This window comes from Aphis gossypii, chromosome X (assembly GCF_020184175.1).
Source record: "Aphis gossypii isolate Hap1 chromosome X, ASM2018417v2, whole genome shotgun sequence".
Classification (NCBI taxonomy): domain Eukaryota; kingdom Metazoa; phylum Arthropoda; class Insecta; order Hemiptera; family Aphididae; genus Aphis; species Aphis gossypii.
In genome coordinates, this window is record NC_065533.1 from 51,348,770 (window position 1) to 51,366,828 (window position 18,059).

The 18,059-nt window shown below is 27.5% G+C and overlaps 1 protein-coding gene across 1 annotated transcript; it reads right to left on the reverse strand.

The window, feature by feature from the left end:
• Nucleotides 1-6,287: 6,287 nt before the first annotated feature.
• On the reverse strand, nucleotides 6,288-17,845 carry LOC114132696 (uncharacterized). Its single transcript, XM_050206682.1, is given in 9 exon segments — nucleotides 6,288-7,077; nucleotides 8,032-8,224; nucleotides 9,350-9,556; nucleotides 10,702-10,961; nucleotides 11,185-11,385; nucleotides 11,972-12,143; nucleotides 13,377-13,500; nucleotides 17,370-17,642; nucleotides 17,645-17,845. Coding segments are annotated over 9 exon segments (1,680 nt in total). The 5' UTR covers nucleotides 17,726-17,845; the 3' UTR covers nucleotides 6,288-6,908.
• Nucleotides 17,846-18,059: the final 214 nt, after the last annotated feature.

The following is an 18,059-nucleotide window of genomic DNA, read 5'->3' on the forward strand; positions in this document are numbered from 1 at the left end:
TTATTTTTAATTATTTAAATGATTCTTCTCTTTATAACATAATAGTATAAATAATATAATACGTACCTACTAACCAGCTATTTTAATAATTTTATATTGAAATATTTATCATTTTAAAAATGAAAACAATATAACTAATACAAGTTACAACATACAGATATTAACAATTAATCATTTTTGTTGTATCCACGTTTGGTATGTTTTTGTAGAGGTAAGTTTTTATAAGGAGAGAGTCATAAGATTAAGGGTCAGATTTTATTCATGTAATTAACTTATCACCTCAACGACTCCAAGAAAATGTATGCCTTATATTGATATTATGTTTATTTTCCTATACTATTATAATACATATATCTAATGTATAGTAATGGTCAATACGAAATACTCGTACACATACTTACAGCATTTTATGTACCTACCTAGTTAGTAGTTAATAGTATCATTACTATTGTATTTTTTAACAATGATACTTCTATTGTAATTTACGTCTAATGTGAAACAAATTTAATCATTAGAAAATCATTGTTTTTTATTATGTTATATGTAAAAAAAAAATAAGTTAATAATAATAACCTATGATTTAACTAAAGTAATAATTTATTAACAAGTTTAAACTTTAAAATTAATATAAACCTTAACGATTTACAATACTGTGATTATACAGTCTGAACCACGGTTTAAGATAGATCTTAAACCATGGTCTGAACGTTAGTTAGTTGGTAATCAAGGCCAATGTGTCTTAACTATTAATATAAAAAATATGTATAGCAGTCGTCAGTTAAAGCTTGTTATAAATTAAAGTTTTAATACAATTATCATTTTTAGTACAAATTTACTTATTGGGAGAGATAATATTTTTTTGGATTGAAAAAAAAGATTAAAATGAGTATAAGGATGATATTAATAACAATATATTATGAGTATTTGGAAACAACTCTGAATGGAACTTATATTATTATAGTGCTTCACATTATACAAACCAACATTTTTTATTTGATTTTTTCTCGCAGATACACGTGACATTGCAAATTTGTGTTCAGCAGAACCAATAATGTGTTGATTGCTTTGATTTTAGAATTACTTAACCTATTATTAACCATACAGCTAAATTCACTGTATTTTAAAAATATTTCAATTGTTATGTAATTTAAAAGTAAATTATTACAAATTTAAAATCATCAATGCGTACACTGAAATATCGTAAAAAAGCTTCCTAACGTATAATATACAGAATGCTTAAATAATATTAGCAGGTAAGTTTTCTTTTACCATAAAGCATATTTATACAAAATTGGTTTTTTTTGTGTCTGTTTGTTAAACTTGCTACGTTTACAATACTGTGCAATATTTATTATTCCATATAATATATTATATGACGTTACTGTTAAACCTATTTTATATTTTTTTTGCATTGATGTAAACAGCTGAATGGCATTAATTTTATTAAATAAATATATAAAATATACATAGGTAATAAATAATTATAGAATATGTATACATTTATACATGATATATTATAATGAATGTATCTATTTAACATACAATTTATACATTTTAGAAATAGGTTGGTAATCAATATTTTCCAATTTTCTATGTATTTACTAAAGAACATTCAAGAACTTAATTCAAAATTTTCCTTAATAATTATAGCTTTAGTACTCACAACATATGATTACTCGATGACTTGGTTTAAAAATTGTTTGTCAAATGAATGCTAATATTAAAATGTACATTCTATATGGAAATCTCTGAAAAACGACTTTACTCGAAAGCGGAGCGAGTGTGGTAAGGCGTTGTTAAAATTAAAATCTAATCTAATCAAAAAATAACAATTAAAACGATAATGTATGTGCCTGCTGATTGACACATATCATAGGTTAGTATTTATCTTTTAAGATATAAAAATTTAAAAATAGTAATAATAATAATAATAATAATGTTTTTTGACCTTCGAAAAAAAAGAAAAATGTCAACAGAAAAAACCAAAAAAAAAAAAAAAAATAATGATAATTTGTTGTTAATTTTAGTTGTTTGAAAATGCATACTCATGTTGTATTGATATGGCACAAAAATAAAATGTTGTACCTACTTTATCTACAATTTAGTAGCCAGTAGGTACCTATATTTTATATTTTATTTTATTATATTTTAAAATCAACTGTAACTATCCAATTTAATAGATTAAACTCCGACATATCATGAATTTGAACTGATGTTTGTTATGGAACTTGTTTCACGGCTATCAGTTATATGAAATTGTTTTTTTAGTTAATACATATTGATCTATTTTGTTGATGACTAATCTGTGCGTGCGCGTGCTTTTATTTTAAGTAAATTTAAACAATGTTACCATTATTAAATTATGACTAAATAAGGTTAAGATTACCTTGTGTTTTAACATTAATAGACAGGAGGCCAGATAATACGTGTAAAAAAAAACTTATAGAATTATATTTTGGTACGAAGAAAATCAAAGACATATCAATTACTATTATGAACCTATATAGGAGTGTTGATAATCAAGGTTTTAAAAGGTATATATTGTGAAACTGTAGGTTGTATCAGTAAAAAAATGTGTTTTACCATATTTATAATATATATTCTCATTACCTACCTTTTTTGAAGTCTGAATATTTTTTTTTTTTTTTTTTTTTGGGGGGGGGGGGGGGAATGCTAAACATAAATATTTTACTCATAGACAAACAAATATTTTTTTTTTTAATAAGGAGGCGGGTGTATTTAGCAACGGCTGTTTTGAAATTAACCCTAAAATATATTTAATTTCATATATGGGTAATTACTGATTAATTATTATTATATTATAATAATATAATAAAATACTGTAACAATTATTGGCAATTGTCGTTTATCGACATCGTACATTACTCCTTAGGTAAGATACGACTAATGTGCTGAGCGTGTAGAATGGTGAACGGGGCCGACTGTTGATTTAAGGTTTTCCGACTCGCATCGTCTTATATAATAATGACCGATGCCGGCTCGGAGATAGTGCTGTGCACTACGACAGTGAAGAAGACTCCACGACACGATCCGCACGGTCAAGTTAGTCACAGCACATCCAAATCGGTAACCCTCATATTCTTTTTACATTACCTATTGGATATTGATATTATACACTATCTGTCTTATTCAGTTACATCAATACATTATATCCATATATTTGTGTACTAGACTTAAATAAGATAAGTGATAACCTTCATCTCTATCGTTAATATTACTGCACACCGAGGTCGAGTCCTTGAGATCTCGTTAATGTAAACATAACTTAGCCATAGTGGCTCGGCCAACGGTAGCGACCGCTGAAGAGGGGACGTTACAGTACAAAACCATAATAATATTTTTTCGATTAGGTATTAAAAATGTGACGTAGGGGCAAAGTTACTCGTTGCATATTTTTTTTTTATTATTTATCACACCAATCTTGAGAGTATTGATATATTTGGCCGGTAAAAGATGAAAATCTTTATATAAAATATGTCAGACATGCTATAATAAATTTAGGTTAGGTTAAGGAATTCTGTATAGGCAAATTAATATACATACTAGCACTAATGGCTGATCATAATGAGCGGATAAGTTGATAACAGTCGACTGTTTCAAGTTTTTACGATTAAATACTTTTTTAATTATAATAAAAAAAACCTAAAATATTTTGATGTGAAATCATTATTTTATGCATAAATAGGTATCCAATTTTTATACGTACGGATGTTAAATTTCTAGTTTATTTGGCAAATTATGAAACAGAAAAGATATATAACTTTACTTATGTTTTAAATTTCGTTATTGATTATCCTTTGATAAAAAAAAAACATATCATTCTACAACTATTAAAATAATATTTAGGCTACTAAAATGAAATTGTTGATGTGTTTAAGTTATAATTAAATTGTATATACAGTACAGTACTACAATGACTAACAAGAATTTTTATAAATCGTGTAGAAGTCTTCGTTTCTAAAGCTAGACAAACATATAATCAATATATTCAAATAATTATTTTGATAAACTATATTATATGCCAATAACTATGAAAAACAATAATAGATGTATTAACTGTATTATATGTTAATTATTTGTAAAATAAACATCCAAAAGTTACAATATTTATGTTGACAAAAAAAAAGTATCTTTATATACTAAACTATTGGTTGGCATCTTTTCATATCAGTGACCTCTCAGGGCTTCACAATAACCATACAATTAGCTTGTGTTAAATCCTTACAGGATGTATCGGAGGATTGGAGTACATTCAAGCAATTCGTTACATACTTTTTTCCAGCTCACGGCACGACATCCACATTTTGAGAGATTTCGTAGCTAAGTCCAACAGCTCTGACCCCGTCGGAATCAGATACATCATTAATTTTGTTTTCGTGTATCTGTTTTCCTTCGAAGTAAGGAGCTAGTTGGTTCGGGTTTTGATTTTGATTTTTCCTGATTCCGACCTTTTGTGCCTATTGTTACTTCCATCAATATCATTATATATCTAACAAACGGTAAACCCTTTAATTGTATAGTGACAGCCGTTGCAACCAACAATGTCTACATTTCAGCTGTAAATAAATTATGTGTACAAATTATCATTTCATTTTATCATTAGTTTGGCAAACTGAGAAAAAGAAAACGCATTTATTGTATTTTATATTTTGTAATTGAATATAATCGATTGTCTCTCGATAAAAATTACTATTATATAACTATTAAAAATCAACTGATATTTTTCCAATAATCACTTAATATAAACTATTTTACAGAGTAATTTTAATAGTAATAGCTACTATAAGTTTTAATGTATTACTGCTACAGCTGAGAAGTATACTGCAAAGTTTTCATAGTTTTACTTGTGAATTTTAATAGTTTCTCTTAAGTCTTAATCTCATATAAAATATTTTAACTAGAGCGAATTATATATTTATTTTTTAAGGGGGACTTCGCTTTTTATCCCTAAATAACCTTAAAGATAGGATATTAACAAGATTTTAAATACAAAATTCATTATCAAAAATATATATCACTAGTTATACGTAAGATATTATATAACATTTGTTTCTTCACTTAAACAAAATATAATACTTATTAATTATAATTAGACATCGGAATTATGTATATGCACTAAAAATATGGTAAATATGATATAAATATGTAAAAAAATAATGTTTTTAAACATGTACCAATATGTACCTACAAATAATTATAAAATATGCTTCAAAATGTATCATAAATTTGCAATATTAAAAAAAAATATATTAATTTTGTTTTAATCATGTTCCTATTACAATTGAAACAAAATAAAATAAATTATGTACTTTTCAACATCAAAAAATATTAATTACCAAACAAAATATTTTATCTCAGAGACTCGGAGAGTAGTTCAAATTCACAGAATAGCCAACTAACAAATACTTAAATGTATAACATTTTGAGAAATTAGTTTTTAATAATTTCACTAATTACAATTTGAATTTTTTTCATGAATATAGGTAATAATTAAAAGTTCCTATTTCAGGAATAAAGAGATGAAATTATTTGATTATTTACTAAAATCGTACAAAATATGACTATACATACAATATGCACTAATGAAAAATATGTTTCAACCCTCCAAGTATGCAATTATACTCAAAATAAAATTTCATTTATGGAATCAGTACAATTTGAAATGTAGACATTTTTAATCCTCGATATAATGCATACTACATACACTCAGTAAGAACATGAAAACGCATACAATTCCGGTCTCTAGACTTACTATTAACTAGTATTTAATTTATTTAATTTGTAATTAAGGTTAGGTTAATCAAATCTCAATATTTGTACATAATTCATAATGTTTAAATTACAGGCTTTCGGCAATTTAAAAGCTATATGTTTTATAACTGTAATACCCACAATAAATTGTACATCATTATAATATGTATAGTGAATGTATAGATAGTTTAGATTTAGAATGTCTCGAGTTTATTTTTTCAGAATTAACACTAAATATATGAACATTAATTACGAATATTATTGGTTTAAAAATAGTCGTCAAAATATTTGAATGCTTATTACTACCAATACGTGATTTTCTACATTTTGATTATAAAAACAGTAAATATACAACTAGGATCAAGCAAAACACATATGACTATGAATCAAAAATAAATTAAAGTTTTGAGTTCCATTTTAATTTACAAAACACTGGAACATATTATTATTATGACTTTTTGGTGCCATCTAAAGCATGGATTTATTAAAATAAAGGAAACTAAAACAACAAAATATATGAGTAAAACAAAAGTATAATTTCGATACATAAGCGACAGTCAATTTAAGCAATATAATTTATACAATAGGTACTACTAGTATTTCTACATAAATTACTTGAATTACCAAGCCAAATATTAATGGCAAAACTTCAATACATTTATCATTAAACTTATCTACTTGGTACAATTTAAGTTTAAGATAATCAGTTGAAAGTTGAAACTGATGGTGAAGGTAACTTACTATTATAGTGAAGTATAAGGTAACGTTGTTGTGACTGTCACATTTGTTGGATGATTGACTGATAAAAATAAATTGTATAATACAAGTTCTTATTTTTGAAATGTATAAAATATAATTTTAAGGATAATTAATATATATAAATGTATAAAAATGTATATAATTTCCTTAATAACGCCTTTTATAACTTTTTGCATTTAAATTAATTTACATAGGTACTTACACAATATTAAATTTGTGTAAATGTACGATACATTTATACAATAATATATATTATAACCTATAGTATTTTTAAGAGAACATTTTGAGAACAAAAAAAAAAAAAATAAAAATAAAAAAATACAATAACCTACTATTATACAAAATATTGTTATAAATATTATACACACATTTTTCTATTAACTATAAGTATTTTCTTCGGAGTGTATATAGTACACATAATATGGACGAATTAAGGATTGCAAGTCGATTAATTCAGCAAGAGCTGTTAACATAGCCAACGTACCACTTGTAAGTCCAACAAAAATAACCATATACATGTACAATTTAGATTTCCACGATAATCTCCTGAAAAAAAAATAATGACAATAAATAGAAATCATTAATAATAGTTGTTCATAAAATGTTTCCACTGGAACTAAATACAAATAAAATAATAATTTTCTTAAATTTTTTATACGTGTTTGAAATTCTATTATTTTTTATTCAATTCTTTAAATTTTTTATTTTTATATAAGGTTCTTTTGAAGTATTCGTAATTACAAAAAAATTCAAATTATTTTGTAATTATTCTTGAGATTTTTAATTTTAATAGATTAGATTTGAAGTTCATAACAACGTTCTTCGTAAGTTATTCTTAAAAGTTTTTTATAAATACCTGAAGTACATTGTTTCATTTTTTAAGTTTTAATTTTAACGAAATCGAATATTTTAAAAAAAATAAAGATTTTTAGTTACTATATTGTCTTAATGTGTAATGTTAATCGTATGATCTTCTATTCCTCCTAGTCTTATTATTTTTTTTTTTTATTATCTATAAAAATAGGTATTTAGATAATTTTTTTTTGGATATTTACATTATGAGTTGATGCACCTATATTTACACCATTTATCTATTTGTTAATATTGACTTATACCTATTATTAACTTACCTACATTATTCAGTGTATTTTTATTTCACGAGTTTAAAAATGTCTAAAATATCAAATGATAGCCTTATAAGTCAATACTATTATAGTCTATAACCGATCGAATTAAAATAAATAAATATATTTTATACTGATGTAGTTATTTCATTTTATAAGCGATGAAACGAAAGTAAATGTGGATATATTATGATTTATTTTCTCATAACACTAAAAAAATACAATTTCCATTAATCGTAAATAAATTCCTCACACGAGTCACATGTCTACTTAGAAATTAGAATGATACTTCAGTTTAAATTTACAATCGTTTAAAAACTGTAGACAATATAAGATTGAAGAATTATGTTAATTTAAAAATAACATAATTATATACCTGTCGGGCCAAGTTGCGCTTTGCATAGAACACAGTCTCAAGTAGAAAATTGACGGTAATACAAACGTAGAAAGTATAACTGTCGAACAGCCCATTAGAGCCACCAAGTTGATGAAGTTTGGCATGATCTCCCCCAGAGCTATCATGGCAAGCAATAGGCTCATGCGAACTACGAACCGTTGGAAACCGAACGCTGAAAACAAAATTGTTATTATAATATGTAATGTTAGTTGGTACAGATTAATTTAAACCTAAATGGAGAAAAATAACTGTCATTTCGCAAAACAAAAATTGTTTTTAAAATAAATGTATAGGTTGATCTAATAAAATTAAACTTTTAACTCTAATCATTAAAATAATATATATTTGTATCATATTATATCAACTTAAAATACACGAAATTCATAAACATTTAGGTATCTATAAATACTTTAAAATAGTAAAAATAGATTTATAGTATATTATATAAATAAATAAAATTTTAAAATAAATCAAAAATATTATTGAATAAAATAGAATAAGATTCAAAATAATATAAAATACATAAAAGTTAAAGTTTCCGTGAATAATGTGTTTAAATTATAAAAAAATGATTAACATATAGGTATTGTTTAAATAAGTAATTTTGTAAACAATTGAACTTAAAATATCAATAAAAAATAATTGACTATCTACATTTTTTAGATTTTATGGATTTAATATGAACTATTTATGAAGAATCTTGTGAAATTGTAAATAGATTGAAAAATTAATAAAGAACCTGATATTAAATTTTTAATTATAAGACATAAAAATTATTAAAAACAAATATTTTTATGAATTTTTAATTATATAATAATTCATATTTTTTTTTGATTTTTATGAACTTTGTCAATATTTTTTAAACGCTAACAAATAATAAATATAATATAATAAAACCACCCTAAATTCTTAAAACAAAGCATTTTTTAATTAATTGGTCGAGTAGGTACTCATCTACAAAAAAAAACCACTTTATGATCATAAAATTAATATGTTCAAATTATCTTTTTAAGTAATTGTTGTTAGATACTAAATACATATCATAAAAAGAATAAAGTTAGTGGAAATTATAAAAACAGTAAGCCATTTTATACCACTTGATTGATGGAGTGGTTTGATTTTAAATAATATACTCTAAATAAATATAGTTTTCAATGATGTTTTTCTGTTTTATTGCGTTAAAATCGCCGAAAGTGAAAAACGATTGAAACGCTCTGGAAGGTGAATATTATAATAACAGTAATAACACGCACTAATAATAAATTATAATTTAACTGCTATATAATATGGTGCTTACTGTGTGATGTGTTGAAGAACGATTCTACTTGTTCAGATACCGGTTTCACTATAATGACGAATCCCAAAATCAAATGTCCTGCCATCAAAATGATTGCCGCGTACGATAGCCACGAATTACCGAGGGACATGAGGATGTTTGGATTAATTGTATGACCATATACGACGTATCCTCCAACAACGATTGCCCCGAACAGAATGGCCAAAACTGGAACACAGATGGTAATATTGATGAATCAGTTATATTTTTTTGCAACAAATAACAATACATATTATAAATGGGTATGTCAAACCCTTCTTCTGCAGCAATTGCAAATTATAAGAGCCATATTATATACAAGAAGAGGAAATACCAAATACGGTCTTTTTACAATACCTAATTAATATTTTTGCATATTTTATTGTTCCGATGTTTATCTCCATAAAGTAATATTTATAAACCTATGAATTTATTTAAATGTTTTGACGATACACGATCTACCTACGTCTTATAACTGCTGCTCAACATCGAGGGATTGCTGACAAATAATACGCAGACGAATCGTGCATGTTTACGATTTATACTAAATAGTGAGTACAAATTATTTTTAGTGTATATTTTTTTTCGACATTAAATTGATTCAAAACTTTGGCTGCCTCAAAATTGTCAGGGCACTATCAGTTATCGTATCAACTTTTATGATTTTTCTGTAAACTGATCTATTATTACGACTTTTAAATAGATGTTCAACATTTAACAGTTTATTAGATATATTTTTTTAAGACAATATTGTAATCTACAAGACAAAATAATACAAGTATGATTACTCAATAAAATTTAAAGTACAAATTATTTAAAAGCGAACAAGTGAACAAATCAATTCCCTGTAACGTGTATTTTCACCTCAAAAATTTGGTATTTAACACGAAAAGAAAAATGCTGTAAATTTTACATAGAATATTGACCATAATATATCTTTTCAAATCGCGAGTTTTGACTCTAAATATTATACTTAGAAAACGGATATTTGTAAATATTAAATAAATATCTACCTAACTTAGGTATAAGTACTTACCTATATATATATGTATATTATATTTTATGCATTAAATTTTATTGAGCATGCCTATTTATATAAATTTATTTTGAAAATTAAAAAGATTGTCTTGAAACAAAAGTGCATGGAGTCTCAATAATAGAAAATCGTATATATAGTAATGATAACCAATATGCATAATTGCTAGATCTTTCCCAATGAATCCACTCACGATCTATCCGAAATCACTTGCTAGTACTCATAACTTAAGCCAATGACACGCATTGTTCAATCAAAAATACGATAACATTTAATAATTTTAAGTACGTTTACTTACTGATAAATGAGGTTACCACGCTCCGCGAAAACTCGTCTCGTTTAAACATAGTGTGTGTTCGTACCACCGGGAATGATGACGCTCCACTATAAGCGAACAAGATTGCTCCAAAAGATAAGAAAAATTGGTTCGCTGACAATACAATATTTTGCGTTTCGACGGTAGTTGTGCCTTCTTTTATTCGTTCATCCAACAGAATTTGCATTAGGACAAAGTAACAGGACGTCATTGTCGTAAGCAACGCACCAACGGCTATTATACTGTTTGTGAAAAAAACAAATTTAATAATTTTAATTTATTTGTAATTTAATATTCTTCGTACAGTTAATATACTATATAAAAGTCCTTTATAATTATGTGACTAATATCACCTGTAGGTCCTCAATTAAAGGTGGGCTGGGCAAGTTAATGACAAAAATAAAATTGAGTTATGCCAACGTTGATATAACATTATTTCATTATTATAAAAATGTAGATACCTACCAATAATCCTTTGGTGATTCCAAAAACATAAGTGAACTGAGGGCTACTGAAAATACAAATAGCCACGTCGAAAAGCTAACTTCCGGATGTGTATCAGAAAACAACTTCTGTGCAGTTTGGGCGATTAGCATTAAATATACAGTTGCGGATCCGAACAGTGTTATATGTACACATGCTTTCGTAAAATAACTGAAAATCACACTAATAAGTTAAATAATACATGGATATGGTGTCTTCGAGTTTCTAAAACATTTTATGGTAATAATATTGTCATCTTATTTATTAGAGTGCAGCAAATAGCAATATAATATCGCAGAGTTATTTAAATGATTCTGCAACGAGAGCGACGACCTTCGCGCATTCAATTTTTTATACAATCCAGAGTAATTTAATATTGTTAAGTATAATATTTATAACAATAGCAGTATAAATAAAAAAATATACTTAGTAATATAATATGTATAGGCTGATAGACCGTCTTCGTTGAAAATCGTTATACGTAGGTATGTAATTATTGATCATTGAATTCCATTTTAATACACACGTTACACACCGACTTACTCATCAATGGCGAAGTACACTCGACAAGGTTAGGTTTTAGGAGGTACACTCAGCACCTGCTACTATACAGCAAAGCGGTTACCAGCTATACTTTCCACATTTAATTTTAATTTTATTGTATACACATAAGTCATCGCTCATCTGTATACACTGCAGCTGATACAGCAATGACCATATTATTACAATAAATTATATGTTGTGAATAGGTAATATAAAATATAAATACCTAGTCCGTCTTCCGACTGCATGCAACGCAATCGTAGGATACGGGTCAGGTACGGGATAAATTCGATATTGGGGGTATCTCTCCTCGAGTATCAGCCAACAGGTCCCGAGACAAGAAGCGCTGTAAGCTGTTGCAATTCCAAATGTGATCAACAAGACGAATCCCATCCATCCTGAGAACAGTGATCACAGATTAAAACAATCCATCGAGTTACAACAGATATATCTACTAAATATGGGTACTAATAGGTTGGCTTGACCTAATGGAGGTACTTGGCATGCAGTGAACTATTTCTATACGATAATCAATTACATTATTTGTAAATACGTATAGATAATTTTTATTTTTTAGAATATTAATATTACATGTTTTTTTTAACGACTATATTAATTTGTATTAGAAATAATATTGTAATTGATTGATAACTACTACATTATAATAGGAATAGAAATTCAATTTATAATAAGTACTTTACACATTATAGGTTTAGTTGCTTTCTCGATTTCTTATCGATGGATATACATCGATATACGTACAGTTAAATTTAACTATAATTGCATGAAAAAGAAAAGTAGGTCAGCGCATTTCGGTGGTGGATGTTTGTCCATCGTACCTTCGGTCTTCGGACAGGATAAGTGTAATTTTACTGTAGGTATTCGATTTGAATGCAATGATTGCATTCGATAAAAAACGATTCTGAGCGGACGAGGGGGTCTTTTTTATTTAATTTTATTTGTTTCTATGGTGATAAACAAAGCCGTAATTAGTCGTCGGTAATTATTTAATATCACAAAATCGTGATACCGTACGTTTTTTCTCCTTTAACCTCTTTTATTTTGAGTACCGTTTCGAAAATTCAAAAATGACTTCTCTAAAGTACCAGCTCAAGAACATTACTTTTCAGAAAATATGCTACACTTATACTTTTGAGCAAGTTTAGGGGGAGAAAAAGTGTTTACATAATAAAAAAGAAATAAACATCATTGTAAAAACAATACATTCCTCGCTCCGCTCAGAATCTAAAAAAGTAATAAAAATATATAACATAATAATATTAGCTATTAGTATATATATTAAACAAGTTTCGAAATGTACAAACATATTTAAAAAAATATATACTTATCAAATAATACTGCAAGCAAAAAATAAAATATAATGTGATATAAAGACATAATATAGTATTATATTATGCTGTAAAAATATGATCAACATAGATTTCAGAAAACTATTAATAGGCTTGACGAAAAAACGATGCATTTTTCACAGCAAAACTTAGATAAAGCTAAATGTACGTAGTATTACTTTCAAACTATCCTTCTAAATAATTTTATATGTTCACACGAAAAATGATGTGATAAATAGAAATCGTAAATAATGTTTTATCATCATAGATTCATAGACTTACCTAGGTTAACCACTGCCCATGGAGCGGCGAGCATTCCGATTCCGGCCATCTCACCCGCAATAAAGACGACCGCAATACCGGTCCTAAATCCATTAGCAGAGTCATCAGTATATGTTATCATTCCCTGTAAAATTAATAAAATTAAGAATTGTCACTGTTATGTAATTAATTCGTGCACGTAGGTTGCGTAAGTTAAAATGTTGATTAGAGGTGTCATTACAGTTTTTTTTGGGCGAGTGAGCTTTTAGGAAAATCAATTTTTACATTTCCCAGGGCCGGTTTAATACGTCATATTTAATAAAGTACATGTATAAATAAATGCATGTACGTAAATTATAATCTCCTTCCCTTTCATAATCCTAATATTAATTTGAATTATTATTCATATCGGTTAATGTAATTTTCAAATTGCTATCAATTCAAAAAATTAAAAGTCTATAAAGACAACAATCTATGATCAATACATCAGCTTGTAAGCTACTATCAATGATTGATGACATATTATTACAATATATCTATTATATAGTTAATAAATATTATATGTGAATGCATAATTTATAAGTTAAGTTATTGTATTTAAGTATTTTTTTTTTTTTAATTAATGAAGAGCAAACGATGTAAAAAAGAATGATTGAGTATATAACACATATGAATAATGAATAACCCCTAATGTTTTAATTAATGCATGGACAATGTCTATAATTAGGGATACATAAATTATCATAATTATTATTGTATCGTTTAAAAAATATTGTAATATAACTGGAAAGCCAATACTTTTATCGTATTTTATACCTAATATTGACAAATTTAACCAATTAATTAGACTTCAAACGCTTAGAAAAAAAATGGTTTTAAATATTTTTACATCGCTATAACCTATATAAGTATAACTTAGGATAGACCCTGCATTATATTTTTAAATTTTTAAGCAAGCATAACAAATTTGAATTGTCAATAAATAAATAGCTTGACATCAGTTTAAATATTTTGAAAATATCATTCTATACAGAAAAAGATAACTTATTCAGTAATTGAATGTGAAAAATATAACCATTAATATATATTTTTTAAATGTATGACAATAGCAAAAACACAAAAAACGTTAAAAGATTATAAATTGTATTATATTTCACATAAAAACTAAAATGAAAAAATATATAATCAAATATTATTGTATTATACAGACTCTATCTTATATTGTTGTACATGTGATTTTTAATGATTAAGGAATTTTGAAATATCGTAATAGACGTGTTTCTCTATTTTTAACTGGCAATTTATACTTTTTTTTTTATCACAATTTCAAATATTTTAAGCAGAGTTTTATCTACAGAAAAATCAATTTTATTTTTATAATCGATAACAACTATACTTTTTGATGAAGTCTCGTAAAGATTTTTTCTGAAATACAATTATTATTTTATCAATTTTCTTTCGTTACTTTTTTAACTACAGTCCTTTAAAGTTTAGTAAATTCATAATAATCAATTTAATTCATAAAAGTTATTTCATATTTCTCTCTCTCTCTCTCGCACACACACAAACAAATGTGTTAAATTTTGCGATAAATACCTACAAAGTAGTTGCTGAATATAAAATCAACAAGTAAGTTCTATTTTTGTATAACCATAGTTAATTAATTAATAACATTACAGTTTTTCTTTTCAATTACTTACTTTTCTTCCAAAAGTATACATTTAAATTCTTAATTAGGTAGGTACCTAAAGTAATAAGGTATTTAAATATTTTTATTATAATAGTATTGGAAATCTGTAATTGGCTTAGATTAGAGTTACCTAATATAAGTACTTATACATATATATATATATATTGATATCATTATAAAAAAACATTATTTACATAAATAGCCAATATCAATATAGTTACTTGACTTTGTTCTTTAATTTAAGTTAATTATAGATTTCCAATGTTATTACAATAATAATCGACAATCGTGTACGACTATTATTTAAGCCACCTAATTATGTATAAAATATTTAAATTTAAGTTTCTATAAACAGAGGATGTATGGTAAAAAATGTACAAGTACCTATTCAATTATTATGATTATAATTATTACAAAAATTAATAAAAGTAAAAGTATAAAAAAACGTACTTCATTTATGATTGTTTTTTGCGGAGTTTTTTGTTTTTTTTTCGTTTTTTATTAGAAATTTAATAATCTGTACAATAAACTTAATTTATTACAATGTTTTATGTTTGTGTGTTAAAATAAAAATAATGAACTATGTTTTTCAAATATTTTGTTGACATATATTAAAAAATTAAACACATTTTTATGTGTGGTATCATTAGATTACCAACTTAAGTTAAATGTATATAAAGTAATTAAATTACAAAAAAAGTTGTAACAAAAAAATGATTAAACTTTTATAAATTAAATTAATTTCAATTAAAACTATTTTTGAATTTACTTAATTTTAGAGGACTTAAATTAAAAATTTAATAGGTAAACAAAAATTGATATTCGATCATCAACGTTTTCACAAAAAATTATACAGAATCAATTAAAAAAATTAGTTAATTTTTCTGTTAATATAATTTAAAATTTTTAAAATCTGATAAAAAATATTCAGTTAAAAATAAATAGAAACGTATTTATTTTCTTATTATGAAATTCCATACTATTAATTTCTAATTGTTAAAAACTGCACGCATACAACGATACAAAATATATCTGTATACTATTATTTCAATGCATCCATGGATTTTTGATATTTTTTATTTGAAGAATGGGAATTTTATAAAAGGAATCTTATAAAAAAAGATTCCGCTTTTTCCCCAATTGTTTTCTCCAGATTATTAAAAAGTAAACACATTTATCGCACTTTTTATAATCTAAAATATTAATTTGAGTATTATATTTTTAGTTTAATAAAAAATAATATTAAAACAATATATTTATTTTACTTAACTTAAAACAAAACCTATCAAAATGGTTTATTTGGTGTATTTACATAAAGTCAAATACGTTGATAATTTAAGAAAAGATTTTTAAGTGTTGTGATTTAAATAATAACGAGAATAATAATTTTATAGTTATAGTGCAAACATAGTTAGTATTGCAAATTAAGAAATTTATCAAATCAAAACGAAGATAGTGTAGTTTGACTAACTATGAAATGATACCACGGTAATATAATAATATTAATAATTAAATACCTACTAATAGTAATAAAATAAAATACTAAAATAATTAAAAATAATAGCTAAAAATGACAATTAACATTACGTTGTGTTGTTATAAAATGCATAATGCGAACAGGACTAAACAACGCGTGTAAATTAACTCGTTTCTTCCGTGTTCGTAAAATGCGACATTAGACGACAAACGCATGACGTGGTGTAGTAGTATTATAACGATAAGTAGAGAGCGGACGTACCTTCTACCTACTAAAAACCAGCCAAATATGCACACAATCAATGTAAAAAAAATAAAATAAATAAAATAATGCTCAGTAAATTATAATCATGAACGTATTTTATACAAATAAATATATAATATGAACGTGGGCAAAAATGTATTTTCTCACAGGTATCTTAGTCTACTCGAGCATTCGTCGGACAACGAAAAAATACGAAACCAAATAATAATTCAAATAATAATATATTCTTCGGTCGTTTTTCCACGACGATTGATTTTTTAAGTAAAAAACGTTCAACACATACACAATAGACGCGCAAACACGCGATTAAGATCGTAAAAGCGAATCGACTTAAAACATCGCCGAAATCGGTGAAAGGACATTTTATCTCCGGCCGCATCCGATATTGGAAACAAAACGTATTGTATACAACATAACGCGGGAACGCGGGCGAAAACGGAATGGAAATATAATAAATTGCGCGGCGACGGTGTAGGCGGCAAATAAGCGTACGACACCACGTCGCGTGCGTCAAACACAAAAGTCACTTATTTTTTTTTTTTCGTACAAACAATTTATTAATATAATATTAATAATAATTTACCCCGCGTTGCTGTGGAACGGCGTCTGGCGGGCCGTCGACCGCGGCCCGCAGTAAACTCTGTTCGTCGTAGTCGATCGTCGACGGCGAACCGCGGTCCGGTACTACGGCGTCCGCCGCGGTCACGGCCGTCGTCGGAGCGGACACCACGTCCACCGCGGCCGGCGTGCCCTGCGGGTCGCTGATCGAGCCGGCCGGGTTGCACGTGGGACACGCCGGGTCGTAGTTGGAGTCGCCGACCTGCGGTATCCCGTGCACCAGGTGACCCCGTATCGTCCGAAGGGCCGCGGCGCCGGGCCGTCGTCGTCCGTCGCCGGACGGTGGCCGTCGCCGCGTTCCACAGCGTCCGCGTAGATCATGCGTGGTCGGAGGATCTCTCCGGTCGGCGGGGTGACGGGGTTAGACGCGCGCGTGGTTCGAACAGCACGGAACGGCGCGCACACGGTCGCGATGTCGTCGGCCGAATGACTGTGCCGGCCCGCGCGCGTGTCGCTTAAATATCGGCGGCCGCCGAAGGGTCCCGGCCGCGGGAACCCGACGCGACGGCGGGGTGAGTGGGTGGGGGGTATACGACGCCGTTCTCATTGGTCCGCGTTCCGTTCCGAGGCGGCGGCAGTGGTGGTAAACTGGTAACCGGCGGCGGCGGCGGCGGCGGCGGCGGCGGGTGTGAATGCCCGACAAGAGGAACGCGAT